A 23,283-nucleotide genomic window follows, 5' to 3' on the forward strand; every position below is an offset into this window, starting at 1 on the left:
TCTCTTCCGGTCGAAGGATGTGGTCCGATAAATAGACTTCCCCGCAGTGATAATGTTGTCTACTGTGGTTCCAGGGCGGGCTTTGCTATTACTGGTGAGAATGCCAAGCTTCTCCAGTTTTTTGTTCTTGGCGTGCATGTACGTGGTGTAGTCTTGTCGCCTTGTCTGTTTGGCAATGTCACGTAATTGTACTGATGTATCCTGTGTGCAGGCTGTGAGTGTGGACTCCATCTGAATTTCAAGGTTGTGGCGCCTGCTGTAGAGTTGGTGCACGAGATGATTGAGAAGTTTACGAGAGGTGCGATGACAAAGACTCTCTGCGTAGTCTGTGTTGTAGGTCGACCTAAGTGGGTTCGTGATCCGTGATCCGTAATCCTTTCGGGATCTTTCCTGCTTGCCTGCATTCTTGTAGAAACTTGATGTCTGTGTCGATATGTGCGATCTTCTTGGAGATCCTCTCCACTTTAAGCCGGCGGTTAGTGGTGTCGATAGTAGTCATGATTTGGAGATGCTGGTGTTGGACTGGGGTGTACAAAGTTAAAAATCACACTTGCACATGAACCTCATCTCTGCTTTTGTGAGCTTTGCTCCATGCAGTTTGGATGGCCCATTCCCCCTTCTTCCACCCCACTTTAAAACAGTGTTTACATTTCAAAAGATACTTCATTGGCAGTAAACTGCTGTGCAGACATAATGGAAGCTGCTCTATAAATTCAAGTTGTTTCTCACAAACGTACACACAGGTATAATCAATGGAAAGCTACTGATGGTCAAAAGAGGTATTTTCCATGGGATTCCACCACGCAGCTTCCCCAGGTGACAAAGTGCAGATAGATTAGACTATGGAATGATCAAAAATATCAGAGTTTTATAAATAGAAGTGCTGAGTATTTTACAAAAGGATAATGATAAAACTTGCAATAGACAATGGTTACACTACAGATAGGTATCCCATTTTCGAAAGATATCAAACTTCAGGGAATGAATAGATTTAATCAGAATTATAAGTTATCAAGAACAGTAATTGGGAATTATGAGAAAAGATGCAAATTACTGGGATTATTTTCAAGGAGAAAATGAAGGCACAGCAGACTCAGAGGCTTTTTGAATTAGCAAGACTTTTGGGAAGTAATAAGGAAATATATTTCCATTGGTTGTAAAGTCTAAGGGGTCTTCAATGTAAAAATGGACACAGTAAAGGAGTGTGATCAAGAGAAATGTCTTTTACAGAAGCAACTGTCAAAATACAGAATTGTTGGTCACAAACAAAAGTGTGTTGTAACATGTTGTCATCATGACCTAAGGAATGTATGTGACATTACAATGAATTGGTGAGAATGTTTGATACCCTATAACAAAAGGTACAATTGCGATCTTGCTATAAATCCAAAACAACTATGCACAAGAGGTCCCAACGACTCTATAACTTGGCCTGTCCCTGCGGTCAAGAGTGTGGTGCTGGGAAAGCATAGCAGGTCAGGCAGCATCCAAGGAACAGGAGAGTCGATGTTTCTGACATTAGCCCTCCATCGACTCTGATCTCCAGCATGTGCAGTCATCACTTTTTCCCCTATGTCCTGTGGTCAGAACTGCCTGTTAAAGATTCAAGTTCACTATTTTAAAAAGAGCAAGAAGCCCTTGTAGCAGGGCCCATATTTCTACACAGAGGCACTGAGACAAGAACAGCTCCTGAGATCTGGTCCAGCAATTAATCATTTAGGTCACAGATAAACTGTAACTCAATTTTGTTCTCTTCGTATCCCTTGATATTCTTACCAAGAAATCATCTATTAATCTCTATTTTGAAATTTTCCATTGATCCAACAGCCACAGTTGGAGATTCTTATTAGCAACTGCATCCAAGTGTGCTTTCTGCTTTTATTTGTGAATGACTGAACTCCATTCTTAAGATTGTGCCTTGTCATTCAGAATGCCCCCAGCACAGGAAATAGTTTCTCTGTATCTGCATAACTGAAACATTTTATCATTTCAATGCTTCTCTTTCAACCAGCATCACACCTCAAAATTAGTTTGTGTTGTTGGTAGCAGAGCCCACGCACACAAACTGGGTTTGGCCCATATGTCACTGGAATGCACACTAATTGTCACTGGGAAACGCAAAGAGGTCTTCTACAGCAAAGTTCCTTCCTTCAATTTCAATTAATGTTCGACACTTGGATAGTGTTATTGAGCAGAGACACCTCGGAGTTCAAGTACATAATTCCTTGAAGTTTGTGCCACATGTAGATAGGGTGGTAAAAAAAGGCATTTAGCAGGCTTGCCTTCAATGCTCAGCCCTTTGAGTATAGAGGTTAGGAAGTCATGTTGAGGTTGTACCGGGTAGTGGTGAGATCTCTTCTGGAATATTATGCCCAGTTCTGGTCACCCAGTTATAGGAAGGATATTATTAAGCTGAAGCTGGTTCAGAAGAGATTTACCAGGATATTGCAGAGTATGGAAGCTTTTAGTTATAAACAAAGGCTGGACACGTTAGGACAATTTTCACTGGAGCCTAGGAGTTTGCAAGGTGACCAGATAGAGATTTGTAAATAATGACAGGTACAGCTAGGGTTCATGGTAGGTACCTTTTCCCTAAGATGGGGATTTCAAGACCATTGGATGTATTTTTAAAGTGAGAGGAGAGAGATTGTAAAAAAAAAAAGTGAGGGCATTTTTTTTTTAAAAAACACACAGTGATTTGTACGTGGGATAAACTTCCTGAGGAAGGGGTGGATATGGGCACAGTTACATCATTTAGAAGACATTTAATAAGTACATGAATAGGAAGGGATTGGAAGGATATGGGCCAGGAGTAGGTAGCTGAAAATGTGTTGCTGGAAAAGCGCAGCAGGTCAGGCAGCATCCGGGGAACAGGAGAATCAACGTTTCGGGCATAAGCCCTTCTTCAGGAAGTAGGGGGTAGACAAGAATAGTTTAGTTTGGGATTGTGTTCAGCACAGACTAGTTGGACTGTTTCCTATGACTATCTCACTCCGCTGTATATGGGCACAGTTACATCATTTAGAAGACATTTAATAAGTACATGAATAGGAAGGGATTGGAAGGATATGGGCCAGGAGTAGGTAGTCAGGAATAGTTTAGTTTGGGAATATGTTCAGCACAGACTAATTGGATTGTTTCCTATGACTATCTCACTCCGCTGTAATCTAGGTTGGGGTAAATGCTCCCATGGTTTAAGGAAGAAAGGCTTGCATTTATATAGCTCTTTTCACAATCACAGGATTAGCTAGAGCATGCACAGCCAATGACATTATAGTTAATATTGAAATGTGGGAAATGGAGTAGGTTAGTTTGCGCATAGCAAGCTTTCAATAGCAATGTGATAGTGACAGTATCAACTGGGCTGATGAGAGAGAGAGAGAGAGAGAGAGAGAGAGATTGAGAGATTAGCCAGGAAGCTGGGGGAATTATCCTGCTATACTTTGAAATTGTTCCCAAGACCTTTCAGGTACCCGACAGGACAAGCGAAACCTCAGTTTTACTCACAAGTCAGTACATCTGATTACTGAGGTAGTGCAGCACAATGCACTGAAGTGTCAGCCTAAAACATTGTACTGAAATCTACAAGTGGGTCTTGAACAAATGGGTTTCTGAGCATTGTGTGACATTTTAACTCATTCAGCACAAATTCACTTAACATGAAAATTGACCCATTGGGAGATATAGGGTGACATTAGGGCAGCACGGTGGCTTAGTGGTTAGCACTGCTGCCTCACAGCACCAGGGATCCGGGTTCTATCCCAGCATCGGACGACTGTCTGTGTGGAATTTGCACATTCTCCCTGTGTCTGTGTGGATTTCCTCCGGGTGCTCCAGTTTTTGACACCACAATGCGACTTTTATTCGCGATTATGAAGGAGGCCTGCACATCAACACCACCAAACTTAGTCAGAAGGTAGAGTGATCATGAGTATTTATTACAAACTTAGTGAGAATGCTTTTATATAATGAGGAACAGGTTTGACTCATAAGAAATCAGCCATATCTTTCCCTCTCTTTCCATTGTGCTGCTGCTGGAAGCTTTCCTATCAAACATGAAGGACAAAGGGGAAATTAAACGAACAGAAAAAACAAAATAAAATGTGCACTTAATGGAATCAGACTATAATAAATAACCAAAAGCATTTGGTTCCATCTGCACAGTTATCATCATGGAAAAAAGAGAGAGTGTGACGGAATAGAGTGGAAACCTATTTAAGCATGCCAGGTTACCCATAATATACCTCAGGATTTGCAGAAAGAGCAGAGGAATTGCTGAACATAAAACAACCAGTGTTTGTCCAGTTTACCAACCATCATCCAAGGAGTCTTTTTTTTAAAATTCATTCATGAAATGTAGAGGTCACTGGCTTGGCCAGCATTTATTGCCCACCACATTGCTGCAGGGCTGAAAATTCAATAGTAGGCCAGACCAAGTAAAGATGGCTGTTTCCTTCTCTAAAGCACATTTGTGAACAAGATGGGTTTTTCTGTCAATCAACGTTGGTTTCATGGACATTAGATTCTTAATTCCAGATTTTTAAATGGAATCCAAATTGCACTATTGGCCATGGTGGGATGTGAACCAGGATCCTCAGGTCATTACTGGGGTTTCTGGATTAATAATCTAATGATAATGCCACTAGGCCATTGCCTCCCCCTATCTTCTGCAGTAGAGAGTTGTTGACTATTTTTTGATAGGATGCCAAGAAAGTTCTTACTTATTGAGAGCTTTGAGTATCTGCGGTTCATTGCATTGTGCACTTATCACTTCTAGAGGTACCTAGTATCACAGATGTCAGTTTTCAACTAATTTGATTCACTCCATGTGATATCAATAAATGCCTGGAGGCATCAGATGCTGCCAAAGCTATGGGTCCTGACAACATTCCATTAATAGTACTGAAGACTTGTGCTCCATCATTTGTTGTACGCCTCGCAAAACACTTCCAACATTGGCATCTACTCAACAATGTGGAAAATTACTGTGGTGTGCTTGATTCGGTAAAGAGTAGAACAAACTCAACCTTGCCAATTACTGCCCCATTGGTGTCTACTCAACCATAAAGTGATAGAAAGCATCATTAACAGTGCTATCAAGCAGCAACTGGTTCAGCAATAAGTTGCTCGCTGATGTTCAGTTTGGGTTCCACCAGGATCACTCAACTCCTAATCTCATTGAGCCTTAGCTCAAAACATGGACGAAACAGCTGAATTCCAGAGGTGAGGTAAGAGTGATTCTCACCTGCATTTGTCTGAGAATGGCATCAAGAAGCCTGAGCAAAACTGGAATCAATGAGAATCGTACCTAGCAGAAAAGATGGCTGTGGTTGTTGGAGGTCAGTCATCTCAGCTCCAGGACATCTCTGCAGGAGTTTCTCAGGGACGTTTCTTAGGCCCAACCATCTTCAGCTGCATCTGCAGTGACCTCCCCTCCATCATAAGTTCAGAAATGGGAATGCTTATTGAAGATTGAACAATGCTGCTTCGGGTCCTGAAGAAAGGTTACAGCCAAAACAGCAACTTCTGCACCTCCTGATGCTGCCAGGCTTGCGGTGTTCTTCCAGCCTCCTGCCTGTCTTCTTAAACAGTCCTTTCCTGAATGCAGCAAGACCTGGGCAAGATCAAGGTTCTGGCTAGCAAGTGCTAAGTATTGACCGTCTGCAAAAAGACAGAATCTAACCATTGCCCTTTGACATTCGATGGCATTGCCATCACCAAATCCTCCACTACCAACATCCTGGGAGTTATCATTGATCAACAATTGACTGGTCTAGCCATATAAAGACAGTGGCTACAAGTGCACGTCAGCGACTAGATATCCTGCAACAAGTTATTTACCTATTGATTTCCCCAAATCCTGCCCATAAGATGATCAGGAGTCTCACAAAAACTCGCCTGGATGAGTGCAATGCCCCAAATACCCAAGAAGCTTGACACTATCCAAGACAAAGCAGTCTGCTTGATTGGTACCACATCCACAAATATCCACTCCCTCCACCACCGATGCTTATCCAGAAGATAAGGTTTCTTAAGGGGTCCCTTCCAAACTCATGATCACTACCATCTAAATAAGGGAGTAGATGCTTGGGAACACTACCAACTGTAAGTTCCCCTCCAAGCTATTCAACAGCCTGACTTGGAAGTATATCCCTGTTTCTTCAGTGTCACTGGGCCAAAATCCTGTAACTCCGACCCTAATGGCATTGTGTACCTTCAGCAAATGGTCTACAGCAGTTCAGGAAGGCAGTTCATCACCACCATGTCAAATGCAATCGGGGCTAAGGAAAATAAAACCACCTGGTTCACTAACATCCTTTAGGGAAGGAAACAGATGTCTATATGTGGGTCTGGCCTACACCAATGTAGTTCCCTCTTACTACTACCTCCAGGCAATTAGGAATGGGCAATAAATGCTGGCCTAACCACTGACATCCAGATCCCAAGAATGAATAAAAAATTTTAATAATTAACTGGGAGACCCAACGTCCAGTGATACCACCTGGTCTATTCAGCTGCTCAATGAGATCACTATCACTGACAAATAATGCCTGGATTGTATGTTGTATAGGAATATGAAAAGAAAATATGGCTAAATAAACATGATCCTAAATTTCACTACATCTTGAACTTGAAACATAAATGAAGCAAGAATGAGCAATCAGTCTAACACAGGCAGATTTAACCAATAGTTTCAATAAACCCTTTGAACTCAATACAACTTGTGTACTCTGTTATAAATCAATGAGGTTGAGGAGAGACAACCATATGTCTTTGAACAATGATGAAACATTACAAAGAACCATTAAAAACATTTTTAAAATACAAATCAACTGAAGACATAAAACTCTACACTTTTCCCAACAAAACTTTTGTCCACCAATTTCAAAATTAAACAATGAACATTCTATTTTCTAACTATCAAAAGGAAATGTAATTCAGAACTTTGTTTCCTTTATTAAAGGATTTTGTATTTGACACAATATCTTTCTAATTTCAGATTTCATCACTTTAATCATACTTGTAACTTAGAGCCAAAATATGGGGTATTTGTCTGTCACTGCAGGGACTTTATGTTTGCAAGTGCAGAGTGGTCTTGTTTCCTTGCTTCTGCCCGACATAAAATGTACAGCAACTAGTATAATCCCCCAGCTCAGTGGTTAAACTGGATAATTGCAGCAGTGACAGTGGACTGCTTCCTTATTTGTGAATCAGGCTTTGATTCATTTTATACTGCAGAGTCTGCTCTGGGTGACCACAGGCACACACTAGAATTTTTTTTTTAAAAGTCTACACTTGTGTAAGGTTTGTGCAGATGTCTTTAATGATTTGTGGACATCAAAGCCAGGAATCTTTCACACTTGAATCAAAGCAGAAATTGCTGGAAAAGTTCAACAGATCTGGCAGGATTTATGGAAAGAAATCAGAATTCCTTCCTCAGAACTTGACCCTAAATGTTAACTCTGATTTCGCTCCATAGATTCTGCCAGACCTGTTGAGCTTTGCCAGCAATTTCTGGTTTTCGATTTACAGCATCCACAGTTCTTGCCGTTTTCAATATTTTACAGTAGGCCTTTGGTGGGTTTTTGCTTGGGATTTCTTGTGAACTCTACTCAGCTTTGAGTTTCATTGGAGATGAAAATCATATTGGCAAAAGGTAAGGTTTCAGAAGGTCTTTCAGTGCAGTGACACATTGGGGTCACTTGCCCTAATGAATGATGTGGTTTGGTAACAATGGCAACATAGAAACCAACCCATTAGTCATGCATCATCTTATTACAGAGTACCAATTAGCAAGCAACTGAACCATAGAAACCCCCAAGTACATGGGCCTATTTTTAGTAGCTGAGCTGCAATTAAAGTTGTTCTGCCTGGCGGAATGTGAAACAACCTTAAAAATTTCTGATAGCTCTTCAGCAATACTCAACACAGAGACATGGATTTAAATATTGAATGGAGACAGAATTTGGCTTGGCTCCAATACTGCACTACAGTTCAATTGTCTATTCACACCCAACATGCAAGAACACAAATGGAAGGATATTATAGTGCAGTGGTAACATTAACTGACCAGGTCCAGTTTAATTCTGACTCAATTAAAGTCAGATTTTTAAACTGTTGTTTAGAAAAATATCTAAAGAAGAGAATAAAACTGGTCTCAATAAAAATCACAGTGAAAATATTGAATTGTTTAAAACACTGAAGTTCTCTAAAAGGAAGACGACCTGACATGATTACCCTGTCTGGAACTCTATGATTCTAGTCCTCAACCAGTGTGGTTGAATCTGAACAGTGCCCTGACGTGAATTAGAAATCAGGTGCATCCACTGTAATGCCAGACCAGGATGAAGGGTCACAATAGGAACATACATAGAATGGAGATCATGAGTAGTCTACTTATGGGCTTTACTCCACACTTTCTGGCCTGTCCCACGTAACCCCCATCTTTTTGTCATTTATATAAGTGATATGAATGTGAACATAGGAGGTATGCTTAGCAAGTTGACAGATGACACCAAAATCAGAGGTGTAATGCACAGCAAAAAATTATATTTCAGAATACAACAGATGGGCCAGTGGGCAGAGGAGTAGTAGATGGAGTTTAATTTAAGTAAATGTGAGGTGTTGCAGTTTGCTAAGGCAAATCAGGGCGGGACTGATGCGGAATGTTGTCAAACAAAGAGACTTTGGGGTGCAGGTTCATAGTTCCTTGAAAGTGAAGGCGCAGGTAGATAGGATAGTGAAGCAAGCACTTGATATGCTTATCTTTATTGGTCAGTGCATTCAGTACAGGAGTTGGGAGGTCATGTTGTGGCTGTACAAGCCACTTTTGAAATACTGCATTCAATTCTGGTGTCCCTGCTCTCAGAAAGATGTTGTGAAACTTGAAAGGGTTCAGAAAAGATTTACAAGAATGTTGCCAGAGTTGAAGGATTTGAGCTATAGGGAGAGGCTGAATAGGCTGGAGCTAAGGGGTGATTATGGTTCTGTTCACCGAGCTGGGAATTTGTGTTGCAGACGTTTCGTCCTCTGTCTAAGTGACATCCTCAGTGCTTGGGAGCCTCCTCTGACTTGTCTTAGCGTCTCTCACCCATAGGTGTTCAGAGTTTGGGAGAAGAATTGTAGCTCGGATGCTCGTTGCTGTGGTTCTGTTCGCCGAGCTGGGAATTTGAGTTGCAGAAGTTTCGTCCCATCTCAAATTTCCAGCTCGGCGAACAGAACCACAACAATGAGCACCCGAGCTACAAATCTTCTCCCAAACTTTGAGCTAAGGGGTGATGTTACAGAGGTTTATAAAATCATGAGAGGCAAGGATAGGATAAATTCTTTTCCCCAAAGTAGGGGAATCCAAAATTAGAGAACATAGGTTTAAGTTGAGAGGGGAAAGACTTAAAAGGGACCTAAGGGCAACTTTTTCATGCAGAGAGAGATTATGTGTATAGAACAGACTGCCAGAGGGAGTGATGGAGGCCGGTACAATTAGAACATTTAAAAGGCATTTGGATGGGTACATGCATTTAAAGGGTAAAGGGATATGGGCCAAATGCTGGCAAATGGGACTGGATTAGGTCAGGATATCTGATCGACATGGACCAGTTGGATTGTAGGATCTGTTTCATGCTGAACAGCTCTATAGCTCTCTCACCTAATGAGAATCTAACTCAACCTTGAATTAATGTAATAAGCAAGCCTCTCCTCTGTCTGAGGAAGAGAATTCCACAGATTAGCAACCCTCAGAGAAAAAAACATAAATCTCCACAGCTCTGCCTTAAAAGATACATTTTTTTTTAAGATTTATCAGCATCTGGCCAATGCAACAAATGATAATGGCCCCACAACTTCAGATTTTTAAAAAAATCAGGACATTAGGAGAATAGAGCGTGACAGGCGACAGTATTAGACAGAAACGAACACCAAAACTGCTGTTCAGGGCTCAGCGAGGGCACTACTTATATGACTGCCAACCAAGCCTCACTCCACACTGAAACTCTACAGCTCTCAAAGCTGGGGGGGGGGGGAACAAGATAGAACCACAATTGGAGTAATCCAAACATACCAACGATGCAAATCCACTGCTTTGAAATAATGTTTCATTACTTCAACCCATAGTTGAAATACAACCAGCAAATGTCAGTGGAACGCCATAAACCGTCATTCGCGTTTACTCTCGCGACAAAAAAAAGCACGTTCTCATGGAAACCTGGGCAAAAATAAAAATAAATAAGTACAAAAGAAAACACGGAAAATATTCTCGGCATTTCGCAGAGAGAGAGTGAAAAAAAAAGAACTCGAACTATGGGCGAAAGTCACTGCAGACTTCAGTTCCTACCCTGAAACGGATGCCAAAACAAAGAGGACAGTCTGAAGAAAAGCACCAGGAAAAGGTGAAGAACGCATCCTGTCTTGTGGCAACTGAAATCAACAGGTCCGCAAGCCCTAGGTACCGACAACCTGGTGTCATTAGCATGATATAGACAGAATCTTAACAACAAGGGCATATCCATGCCAGCAAGCCAACAGTGACTGGAGCATTTTCACTTTCAGTTGTTGGATACAGTGGTTGGATACATTGTGTTTGTTTCAAAATACAAAGTATCAAGTGAACAGATACAATTAGGTGTAACGATTGCTCGTCCATATTTTTTGGCTTGTAACTCCCACACACGGTCCTGGTCCTGTTGACCAGACTTTTCACCGGGATTGTACCCCCAGCACCTCTCTCTCTGTCGGTCTGTGTCTCTTACCCTGAGCGCAGAACGAGTCCTTCCCGCAGTAGCCACAAGTCCACGCCTCCAGGGGCGGACTGAGCTCCCCCGCCGGGGGGTTATGCCCGGTGCTGCTGGTTCCCATAGGGTTGGGGAAGAGGGGGAATTGCCGGTATCACCCCATCCGCTTATTCCCCGGGCAGGATCCGGAGCCGGATACACATACACACACACACGCACATATCCACTGGCGAGGCAGACGCCAACCCAGCTTACTCCACTACTTCCTCATCCGTCCGACTGACGCTCACTGGAGTTCCAACCCCAAAGCTGTCAGCTCCAACACCCCTTTCCCCCGTCCTCCAGGTTCTCAGAGACATGCCCAAAATGCAAATTTTCCAATGCATTTGCTAATTTGCAGAGCGAAAGGAGCGACCTGCATTTATGTAGCGCCCTTCGGGAGATTCGAAGCCTGCTCAATCAGACAACATTTGCCACACAATTACAGGCAGCTAACTCGAATTTTAGTCAGAGATCGGTTTTAAAGACGGACTTAAAGGTAAGGAAGCAAATTCCAGAATTGAAACTGGTTGGGGGTACCGCCCCCAGTGGCAGAAGATATAAACTGCAAACTCTAATACAATCAAAATATTAACATGACATTTTTATGAAGTATATTTTGAAATAAAAAATCAAAATATTAACAAAGAATGCACGTTGTAAGACAACAGTATTGAAAATGTAAAGAAGCACATCAGTGAAATATGGGCCTACTTTTTGCCCTCAGGTTGTAAATCTGCCATAGAATATATTTTGTCAATTGTAGGTCTATTCTTATCGACTGGGTATAGCGCTGACTTTTACTGCGAATATTGTAATAATCAATTGAAACTTTTTTTTGACAAACTTTATTAAAGTGCACTTTGGAAGAAACATAAAGAAAATTTAAGTGTATTGACATTGTACTGAGGCTCCCCAAAGTGGAACATTGTGTGGAGAGAAGTCGAATTTTATTGCAGTCTGTAATTTAAGTCAAGACAAAAAAAAATTGCTAGAGATCAGTATTGTAGGACCTGGGGTCATAGAGGGTTTTAAGAAAAAGTTTCAGGTAGAGATTATAGCCACAGGGATTTGAACGGGAGAATTCAAAAATGAAGAGATACTGAACCAAGGTTCAGTAGGTCCACCTATATTACAAAATGCTAGAAAACTGAAACCAAACGAGGTTATAGGTCAACCTGCGCAAGGTTCTGGGGAAACGAGATTTGGTACCAGTTACGATATAGGTCCTGTGCAATACTTACGGGGCATTTTCTGCATTGTTTAAACTACTGTTTTCTATCATGAACGTTGTACTGAACAATGCTCCAACGGACAGCAACATGACAGCTTTACCACTGGAATATGGCAGAAGAGCAGGATTCTCCCAATGGGGTTTAAGACACAGCTGCCAGAGTTAAATGGAATCACAGTTCCACATTAGATAGGTATAGTCAGCTGGTTGTGATTTTCCACAAATTTTCCAATGAGTTGACCACAGAGAGATTCAGAATTACATTAAGAATGGCCAGTGGTCTCTGAAACCAAAAAAAAATGATGTATATAAAACCCAAAAGACCTGTGGGCCCTGGAAATCAGAAACAAAATACAGAAATTGCTGTAAAAACTCAGCAAGTCTGGCAGTACCTATGGAGAGAAATCAGAGTTAACGTTTCAGGTTCAGTGACCATTCCTCAGAACTGATGGTAGCTAGGAAACTGTCATTTTCTAATGCAGAAGATAGGGTGAAGTGTGGGGGTAAGCAGTAAATGATAGGTTGGAATAGAGCTGAAAGAGAGAGAAGAATGGTCAGACAGAAAAAGGAATGGATAATGATCTGCCGTGGAGAATAATTGGTAAACAAGCAGAAAGATGGAAGAACACAGCATGCCAGGCAGCATCAGGAGGTGGAGAAGTCAGTGTTTCAGGTAATCTGGTTTGGATTCCAGCATCTGCAGGTTTTTTTTGTCTCTAGGAGAATGAATAGCTACTTATGGGGACTATTCACTTCTAACAATGGGTTGTGTGTAATAGTAGACCATGCGGTAACAAGGCCTGGCGTGTAGGGGATGGGGTAAGGACATGGTGGGTGGGGCAGCAGGATGAGGTGCCTCAAGCCCCAAAATTGTAGAACTCGATATTGAGTCCTGAAGGCTGTAGAATTCCCAAATGCAAAATGAGATGCCGTTCTTCCAGCTTGTGCTGAGTTTCACTAGAGCACTGCAGCAAGCCTGAGACAGAGGGGGTGGCCAGGGAACAGGGTGGGATGTTGAAATGGCAGGCAACTGGAAGCTCAGGATCTTTTTTTGTGGACAGAAAGATGTAGAAGCCATTTAGTCCTTTAAGTTGTGATGGTGTCTGATCTGATTGTGGCCTCAACTGCACTCTTCCATCTACCCCATTGCTCTTTTTTTTTTATTCATGCATGGGAAGTGGGGCATCAAGGGCTGTACCATTTATTGCCCATCCTTAATTACCCAGGGGGCATTTAAGAGTCAACCACATTGCTGTGGGTCTGGAGTCACTTCTAGGCCAGACTAAGTGAGGAAGGCAGATTTCCTTCTCTAAAGGACATTAGTCAACCTTGACTTTCAATAGCCAACAGGAGGCCCTCCAGCACTGAAGAAGCAGCAGGCTGCCTTTCCTTTAGGATGAAGGACTTTTCCCCAAAACGTCGATTTTCCTGCTCCTCGGATGCTGCCTGAACTGCTGTGCTTTTCCAGCACCACTCTAATCTAGACTCTGATCTCCAGCATCTGCAGTCCTCACTTTCGCTTCGTCCTCACTTTTGCCAGGCTGCCTTTCCAGTTAAGTAAGAGATTGGGCGCCCCTCCAACTATTTTTAGTGATCCTGTTGTGGTATGTTAAGGCAGATATCAAGAGCAGGTGAGACTTAAACCTGCTATATCACAAGAGACCTCTCCAACTAGTTTAATTCTAAACCTCCCTTGAACTGCCAGGCCACTATTAACTCTCCATGAGTTGGCCTGCAGCTACAATGAAACATAAAGAGACCAGTACTGCCCCTCAGGCTGCCCAGAGCATTGCCTGCATTCTGCCACTGGGAGGAAATCTCCAGCTATTCTGTTTCTTAAGACCTCCCTTCAGCTGACCAAAAAAATTCCAGTCTCTGACAATAAGCCAGAATAAAGTGGAGCAACACAGTGACTCAGTGATTAGTGCTGCTGCATCACATCAGCAGGGAGCTGGGTTTGAATCCAGCCTCGGGTGACTCTGTCTTCCTGTATCTTCATGGGTTTCCTCCGGGTGTGCTGGTTTCCTCCCACAGTCCAAAGATGTGCAGGTTAGGTGGATTGGTCATGCTAAATTGTCCATAGTGTCTGGGGATGTGCAGGCCAAGTGGATTAGCCATAGGTAATGTAGGGTAACAGGATTAAGGTCGAGGGTGGATCTGGAAGGGATGCTCTTCAGAGGTTTAGTGTGGACTCAATGGGCTGAATGGTCTGCTCCCACACTGCATGGATTCTGTGATTCTAATAGGAAAGACTTTAACAGACCCAGCTAGCTGCTGTGGACAAGGTCACCTTCCAATCTGTCTCTGGTAAAATGACCCAGGCTGGTTATCCTGGTAAACAACACAAAGGCTTTGGTGGTTTTAAAGGTCCATTGAACTTAATTGGAACCATAAACTCTGCAAAGATGATTTTGGAATGGTGTCATTTAGGTTAATGTATACATTTTAACAACTGGTGTGTGAATTCTACCTTGGAATCTCGAAATCTATCAAAGAATTTCAAAAGAAACACCATCCCAGTCATATAACCATCATACTACTCCCCAGTGACAGATTCCAAAGTGTAAATGTCATAATAGAAAGCAACTGATAAGGTATTGCAACAAGTTCTCTGGCACAATGCAATGAACATCATAAAACAGTTATATCAATGTAAGATAGATATTGATAAATCCAATGAACCATTTGTAAGAAGCATTATTCACCATACAGCAGTGAGATAATGGAACTTTCCACCATACACAATAGTTAATGTGAATGGTATGGATGCCTTTAAGGGAAGCTTGATAAACAAACGAGAGTGAGAGAAGTAAAGGTATAGTTGATTGAGTTATATGACAAAAGATTAGATTGGATTACTTACAGTGTGGAAACAGGCCCTTCGGCCCAACAAGTCCACACCGACCCGCCGAAGCGCAACCCACCCATACCCCTACATTTACCCCTTTAACCTAACACTACGGGCAATTTAGCATGGCCAATTCACCTGACCCGCACATCTTTGGACTGTGGGAGGAAACCGGAGCAAACCCATGCAGACACGGGGAGAATGTGCAAACTCCATACAGTCAGTCGCCTGAGTCGGGAATTGAACCCGGGTCTCTGGCGCTGTGAGGCAGCAGTGCTAACCGCTGTGCAACCGTGCCGCCCACTGGAGCATGAACACAAGTACAGAACAACATTTGACTGATTTGTTTCTGGACTCTAGGCTTTATATAGTTAGGAGACGATGTATAACACATTTTGAATAATAAATATCTGAAAACGTCATGGGTAGAGTTAGAGCCTTTCTTTTAAGGTATTGATTGTAATCTTGCTTTTACATTGAACAAAATACCAGAATTTTTTTTCGCATTTATCAACTCCCAGCCCTGCCCACTACCCCACCAATGTGGTTATGTCTCCAGGTGAAGGTGTGTGGTGTTAACTAGACTGAATGAGAGAGCACAACCTGCTTTCATATGGAGCGTTACACATTCTCAACACATCCCAATGTGTTTTGTAGCAAACTTGCTTGGTTCAAGCACTCCATTAGTGGTGACCTGAACCATCTGGAGATTGAAAATCCATTGTGTCTGAATGACCAATTCTCTAGATAAAGGGGGAAACACATACACAGTGTTACCCTCAACCTGATGACCTGTTTGTGGCTGCATCAGGCTTCACATAGACCTTCAGTGCACAAAGTGCCAATACATGCTGAGGTTCTATCTGTCTCAGGTTTACAAAGAGTAGCTTTGATCAGTTTGGGATGGATTGTATCACATAGTTGAATCATGCAATCCCTCATGAAAAGGTTTTGCAGAAAATGCAGTTGTTCCTCAGACAGTGGTCTGCACATAGAGTCCTAGATAATTACGGTGGCTCATTGCCAGAACTTTTAAACATGCATCATGGTGAAACTTGACTGGTAGTGAGAAGTGGGGAGAAAGTGAGGTCTGCAGACTTGTATCACATAGTTGAATCATGCAATCCCTCATGAAAAGGTTTTGCAGAAAATGCAGTTGTTCCTCAGACAGTGGTCTGCACATAGAGTCCTAGATAATTACAGTGGCTCATTGCCAGAACTTTTAAACATGCATCATGGTGAAACTTGACTGGTAGTGAGAAGTGTCCTCTGCATCAGATTCTTCACTAGGACAAGAATCTTCATGACTCAGCACGTTGCTCTCAGGGAGAATAGACTATTGGCAAGCTTGTTCTGGAATGTGCCTTTGATCAGGCCTGAACCAATAAATAGTGTTTTTTTGTTGAAGTCCATCCCAAGCAGCTCCATAGCACATAAAGATGGCTGCTGGCTGTTCCCAGGGATATACATCAACATAGCCATCAACTACAAGCCACTCAGTACATCGTTTGGTCATCCCAAATGTTTCCAGAGTGGAGAACTGTCAATAACATTTGTGATGATGCTGTCAGTTTAAAAAGGTTATTTTGTCCTGGTTTTTTTTTTGAAAAGTTGTGATAAAACCAGAGATTACAAAGTGGCTATAGGAGACAGGCAAAGTAAATAACTTAGGTTTTTTTCCCTAAAGGTTGTAACAATGGAAGCAGCTCGAATGGGAGTGGCCTGTGCTCACTTTTTTCTAGATTTTTTGTTCAGCTTTAGCAGTCAGAAGGTCCCAGAAGAATTGGAGCTTCAGTGATTGATTCCTAACTGCAACTCTCTCTGAAATCTCTCCTGATGTCGTTTGCCCCTGGATTGGAGAACTGCACGTGAGAATCTTTATCTGAATTTACCGTTTTGTCAAAGGATGCATTTATGGGATATTATTATATTGGATTAGTTCATCAGTAATAGGCACTGTATCGATTATTCAATGAAGTTTTCCTATAGTCAAGTTATTCTAAATTCCTCTTTCTTTTGTTTGTATTTTGACGATAGAGTTTAAACAAGTTGTGTTTTGCTTAATATCAAGCAACTTGACCAGTCGCATCATGTCTGGAACATGCATTTCACATCTCCCTTTAAAGTAAGAAAATTTAGGGCCTAGGCTACATTCTTAAAGTATTTTGAGGGCATCTGGTCTGATCCATAATACATTCTGAGGTCTAGGACGAGGGGATGAGAGATACACTAGGGCAGCTGTTGTAAAGGCCCGATGGGGAAACACCCTTTCTAAGGGCCTTCCACATCGGTAAACAGAGAGACTGGAAACTATTGTGATTGAAGGTGTAATTGAAAATGCTTTCAAATGGTACTTACACAGAATTACCTGCTGATAGGTGTTCACTTTGGGTTCCGCCAGAGGCACTCAGCTCCTGCTATCATTACAGCCTCAGTCTAAATATGGACCAAACAGTTTAACTCCAGAGGTGAGGAGAGAGTGCCATTAAAGCCGTATTTTATTGAGTGTAACATCAAGGAGCTCTAGAAAATCTGGAGTCAATGGGAATCAGGGGGAAATCTCTCTGTTGTCTTCAGTTATAGTCAGCACAAAGGAAGTTGGTTATGGTTGCTGCCAGTCAATCATCTCAGTCCCAACTCCTCAAAAAGTACTTCAGTTGTTTCATCAATGACCTTTTCTCCAAGATAAAGTCAGAAGTGGGTGTGCTGACTGGTGTACAATGATGCACAATATTCAGGACAATTTCAAACACCTCAGACAATGATGCAGTCCATTTTCACATGCAGCAAGACCTGACAAGATGGACAGATGAACAGCACTCAAGTACCAGGTAATAACCATCTCCACAATATAGAATCTAACTATCTCCCCTTGACATAACAACATTTCCATCCACATCAACATCCTGAGGGTTACCATTGACTAGAAAATCTGAATTGGATAAGTCATATAAATGTGTGATTACGGAGGCTTTGAGTTCTGTGGCAAATAACTTACCACCTACTCCACAATATCTACTATCTAAAACGGCAGGTGTACTGAGGCACCTAACACACTGCACTGAAATCAACCATCTCTATTATAGTGACAGTAAAATCTAGACTATATTTTACAAATCTTAATGAATAAACTATATTTTAGTTCTTTAAAAAAAACTATCTGTATAGCAATTGCCAACTGACCAGAATTGCCCTGAAGTCTTTAGAAATCAAACACAAATATCCTGGAGACCTCCAATGAAAGCTAGTGGTCTGGAACTCTCTGCCAGAATGAGCGATAGATACACAAACCTTCATTACATTTAAAAAAGACTTGCATATGAACTTGAAGTCCTGCAACCTACAAGGTTAGCAACTACGAACTGAAAAGTGGATTAGAACTAGATGGCTTTTTATCAACCAGCACAGGCAGCAATGGGTCAAATAGACTCTCTCTGTGCTGTAAATTTCCATCATTCTAGAATTACGTGAAAAGTCCTTCTGCCTATAGCAGCCAAACATTCAACTTTCTGAATAACCACGCACACTGCTGTAAGTAAACAGCACTAAAATCATTTGAGCAACTTTTATGTGTGTTTACTTTTGGAGATGGTTTCCATGTCATTGAGATGAATGACCCTGTCCTGACTGCTGGCACATTAACAAGTAAATTGTCCTGAACTTTCGAAACGCTCCAGTGAATCCAGTTTCACCAGTTCTGCAACGTTTCTGCAAAGCGCTTTCTTATCGTATGTAACTGGCTAAACAAAAGATTGAATAGATTAAGGGTTTACAGCCTCAGTGAGTTGCTGTTGTCTGAAGACTAGTCAAATCCTCAGGCCTCTGCTGACACTCTAGCAGAGAGGACAACGACACCTTCCATTTGTATCAGGATTGTCACTTATAGGCAACTGCAGTTGGACTTTGAACATGCAGAAAGGGGAGGGGAGAGAATGGGATGAGAAACCAAAGGCACTTGGTTCAATGGTAGAGATTTGAGAAGCCATTGAAAATGCAAGTTAGTGGAAAGAGCTCCAGAGGACAGGAATGTATTGCCTAATGGTTGGACACGGATTCATTAGTGGCAGTCACTTGCTAACGAGTATGATAGTCCACCCAGGAAACTCCATGTCATTGGCCATGGGTTTTGTGGATCCTTGCACAGCTGATGAGCCCAATCCTAGAGCCCTACCTCTGACTACACGTTTGGCAGGTGTTTCCAGGAGGTAGAATTGTGAACACTGGCATTCCCTCCTCTGGTTCCTTTTCCTTATTTCTTCTTGCCAATGGGTATTCTCAAAGAATTGTGCCCTTCATGCCAGGAGCTTCCTCCAAGTTGGTTTCTTCTGAACATGGATGTCCCATGTATTGACATCTATGTTGCATTTCTTGAGGGAATCCTTCAGGGAGTCTTTGAAATGCTTCCTTTATCCTTCTCTCGTTCAAGTGCTTTCCTTGAGCTGGGTGAAGGTGATTTCCTTTGGCTGTCAGAACACAGGCATCCTAAGCACATGGCTGACCCAGCAGAGATGGCACATGGATTTTGAATAAGCAGGACCACCAAAGTGAAATTCAAATTAAGATTTGTTTGGGAAATTCAGACTTGGAGTCCAAAATCAAGATGCTCTGAACTTAAATTCCAATGGGAAAATGTGAGGCATATGGAATATGAGGAAAGGTTATATAGGCTGGGTTTGTATCCTTTGGGGTTTAGAAGAGTAAGGGGTGGTGATTTGAAACATGTAAGATCCGAAATACCTTGACAGGGTGGATGTGGAGAAGATGTTTCCATTTCTAGATGAACCAAGATCTAGAGTTCATGGTTTAAGAATCAGACACCCTGCATTTAAAACAGAGATGAGGCAAATGTTTTCCTCTCAGCGGGTCGTGAGTCTTTGAAACATTCTTTCTGAGAAAAAAAACAGCCTTTGAATATTTTTAAAATAGAAGTTCATAGATTCTTGTTAAACAAGGAGGTGAAAGGTCATCAGAGTTAGGCATGAACATGGACTTGACAGTATTAACAGATTAATCATGATCTTATTGAATGATAGAGCAGGTTGGAAGAGCTATATAGCCTACTCCTATTCCAAGTTCATATGTTTGCATGGAGGAGCAGTGAGATGGAGCAATTCAATAAAGTCTTCCTTCATATTGCAAATGCAAATAAATAATACCATTTTAAAAAGCCTCAGAGCGTTTACGCCTATACAGCAAATGCAATGCAAAGTGAAGATAATCTTACGCAAGGCAATGGTTAGGAGTGTTGTTTGCAGTTTTATAGCCTTCCTGTTACTGGGAGGGCATTCTGATCATCATTCTATCACAGGAGTCAGGAACGCAGAGGTAAAAACCAATCCATTTCCAATCCAGGCTGCCAAACCACAAGGCAAGCATTGGACCGAGTATGGACATCAGGAAGAGGTTACTTATTGTATATTCCCATGGGAGAAACGATATGTTTCTGAGAGTATAGATGGAGATTAAATTGCAACACAAATCCCAATAGCTGCATTTATACACACTTGGGAAATTTAAATCTAATCATTTAAAAATGGTTCTTCATTATTTCCATCAGGAATATTAGAAACAACGGGTCATTCAATTAGGTCAGGACTGATTTGTCCCTCAGCTAGATTTGTTCAACTTTACTCTGTAACCCTCAATATCCTTTCCGAACAAAAATCAATCCAACTCTGTAATTGTCCCCTGGCACCCACAGTCCTTTGAGGGACGCAGTCCCAGGTTTCTGTCACACTTTATGTGATAAAGTGCTTCTGGCTTCCATTCTGAAAGATCCAGCTTTAATGTACCTTTCCACCAGAGAAAATAGTTCCCCCGAATCCCCAAATAAATCCTTTCAACATTTCAAATATCTCAACCAGATCCCCCCAGTCTTCCACATTCAAACAAAGGCAAGCAAATGTAATGTAACCCACCCTCCCAATTTAACCCGTTGAGACATTCTTCCCAAGATGGGATAGCTAAATGTAGGACTGCAGATGGGGTCCGGCCAAATGAAGCACAACTCTCACCACCTTTGTATTCTACTCTTTTTGAGATAAAGGCCAAGATTCTTTGCAGTAACGCATCAAGACACCTCCGGCAGCAAATCAATGGCTTCTACTGTCTTAAAGGACAAGGGCTGCAGATGAAATAGCAAGTTCCCCTCTTAGGCTACACGGCATCCTGATTTGGAACTATACTGCCATTCTTTAACCACTGCTGGGTCAAAACCTTGGGATTTCTCTTTTGTAACAGCATTGTGGGTGCAGCTGACACCATCCTTCCTGCCCCAATGGATTGCAGCAGTTCAAGAAGGCAGTTCACCTGCTCTTACATGGGAGCAATTGGGGATGGGGAATAAATGATGACCCATCCAGCAAGACCCATATACATTTACATCTTTTGACCGCCGTCTGTCTCCACTGTATTAACCAATGGCAGCACGTATTTACCTTCCTATCATAGAGTCATAAAGATGTACAGCATGGAAACAGATCCTTCGGCCCAACCCGTCCATGCCGACCAGATATCCCAACCCAATCTAGTCCCACCTGCCAGCACCCGGCCCATATCCCTCTAAACCCTTCTTATTCATATACCCATCCAAATGCCTCTTAAATGTTGCAATTGTACCAGCCTCCACCACATCCTCTGGCAGCTCATTCCATACACGTACCACCCTCTGCATGAAAAACTTGCCACTTATGTCTCTTTTATATCTTTCCCCTCTCACCCTAAACCTATGCCCTATAGTTCTGGATTCCCCGACCCCAGAGAAAAGACTTTGCCTATTTATCCTATCCATGCCCCTCATAATTTTGTAAACCTCTATAAGGTCACCCCTCAGCCTCTGACACTCCAGGGAAAATAGCCCCAGCCTGTTCAGACTCTCGCTGTAGCTCAGATCCTCCAACCCTGGCAACATCCTTGTAATTCCTTATTGAACCCTTTCAAGTTTGACAACATCTTTCCAATAGGCAGGAGACAGAATTGCATGCAATATTCCAACGGTGGCCAAACCAATGTCCTGTACAGCCGCAACATGACCTCCCAACTCCTGTACTCAATACTCTGACCAATAAAGATGTGGGGATCCCCAGATGTAAAAGGCTCACCTGTGTGGAACTAGCAGCCTTGTAGACCCAGGCTTTCAGTTTGTTTTGAGAGGACTTTCAATCACGGCACAGGATCAATGCAGTGCTTTTACATTCCTCTGAACCTCAGATGAGAGTGTGTCAGGCACCGGGCTGAATTTTCACCATGGGAATGGGAAACCAAAATTAGATTGTTCCAGGATCCCAAACTGGCCTCTGGGGGTAAAGGTCAATGACCTGGGGATCATTATGAGAGAGGCAATCCTAAACTGACATTGAGACAGGGTCCCTGTGCAGCGATGGGCAATAGAATGGCATTTGAAGATAGAGAGCCAATTAGCGACTTGCCAACTTCAGAGAACTCCATGGCCGCATGGAGTAAGGGTGACAGGGTGCTTTAACACGAAGACAGCCTCTCACCAATTTATTTAAAACTGTAAATAAAAAGCAGATAAATCCGAGGCTGTGTGTGTGTGTTTATATATATATATATTTGGAATGAGCAGGCCTGGGGCTGGCCTCACTAGGTAGGCAGGGAGCCAGGTAGACCCAGACCTGCTCAGCCTATCCCCAACCATCAGCCCCCTTCCCACACCACCTCAGCATTCATCTGGGTGCCCACCTCACTGCTCCCCCCATCATACTGGAACACTGCAGCCATTTGAAAATCCTAGTGAGGTCAGCAAAGCTCGACAAGCTGCTGCATCATGGGGGACGGGAAGGTAGTTCTGGTGTCGTGTATTACAGCACGGAAACAGACCATTCAGCCCAACCTATCCATGCTAATCAAGTTTCTCAAACTGAACTAGCTCCATTTTGCTGCATTTGCCGATATCCTTCCAAACCTTTCCTATTCATCTACCTGTCCAAATGTTGCAACTGTACCCGCATCTACCACTTCCTCTGACAGTTCATTCCACATATGAATCACTCTCTGTGGGAGAAAGTTGCTCCTCAGATCTCCTTTAAATCTTTCTCCTCTCACCTTTGAAATCTGCCCTTAGTTTTGAACTCCTCCACCTAAGGAAAAAGACCTTTGCTATTCACCTTATCAATACCCCTCACAATTTTATAAGCCTCCAGTGAAAAAAGTCCCAACCTATCCAGCCTCTCCTTATAACTCAAACCCTTCAGTCCCAGCAACATCCTTGGAAATCCTTTTTGAACCCTCTCCAATTTAATAATATTCTTCCTATAGCAAGGTGACCAGAACTGCACACAGTTCTCCAGAAGAGGCCTCACCCCCATCCTGTACAACCTCAACATGACATCCCAACTCCCATACTCAATGGTCTGAGCAAGTGTGCTAACCACCTTCTTAACCACCCTGTCTACCTGTGATGCACATTTCAAAGA

General features: G+C 42.4%; 1 protein-coding gene across 3 annotated transcripts in view; it reads right to left on the reverse strand.

Annotated features, from left to right (window-relative positions):
- The window catches only part of LOC122540728 (arginyl-tRNA--protein transferase 1-like), a 66,610-nt gene extending 54,509 nt beyond the window's left edge, over nucleotides 1-12,101 (reverse strand). The window contains exon 1 of one of the 3 annotated variants that reach the window (XM_043676866.1): nucleotides 10,746-11,301. In XM_043676866.1, coding sequence (XP_043532801.1) covers nucleotides 10,746-10,851 — 106 coding nt within the window. In that variant the 5' untranslated portion in view covers nucleotides 10,852-11,301. Of the gene's footprint in view, nucleotides 1-10,745; nucleotides 11,302-12,010 lie in introns of those variants that run through there. The other 2 variants (XM_043676865.1, XM_043676864.1) reach the window with 2 other exon arrangements.
- Nucleotides 12,102-23,283: the final 11,182 nt, after the last annotated feature.

Source organism: Chiloscyllium plagiosum, chromosome 35 (genome assembly GCF_004010195.1).
Source record: "Chiloscyllium plagiosum isolate BGI_BamShark_2017 chromosome 35, ASM401019v2, whole genome shotgun sequence".
Classification (NCBI taxonomy): Eukaryota; Metazoa; Chordata; class Chondrichthyes; order Orectolobiformes; family Hemiscylliidae; genus Chiloscyllium; species Chiloscyllium plagiosum.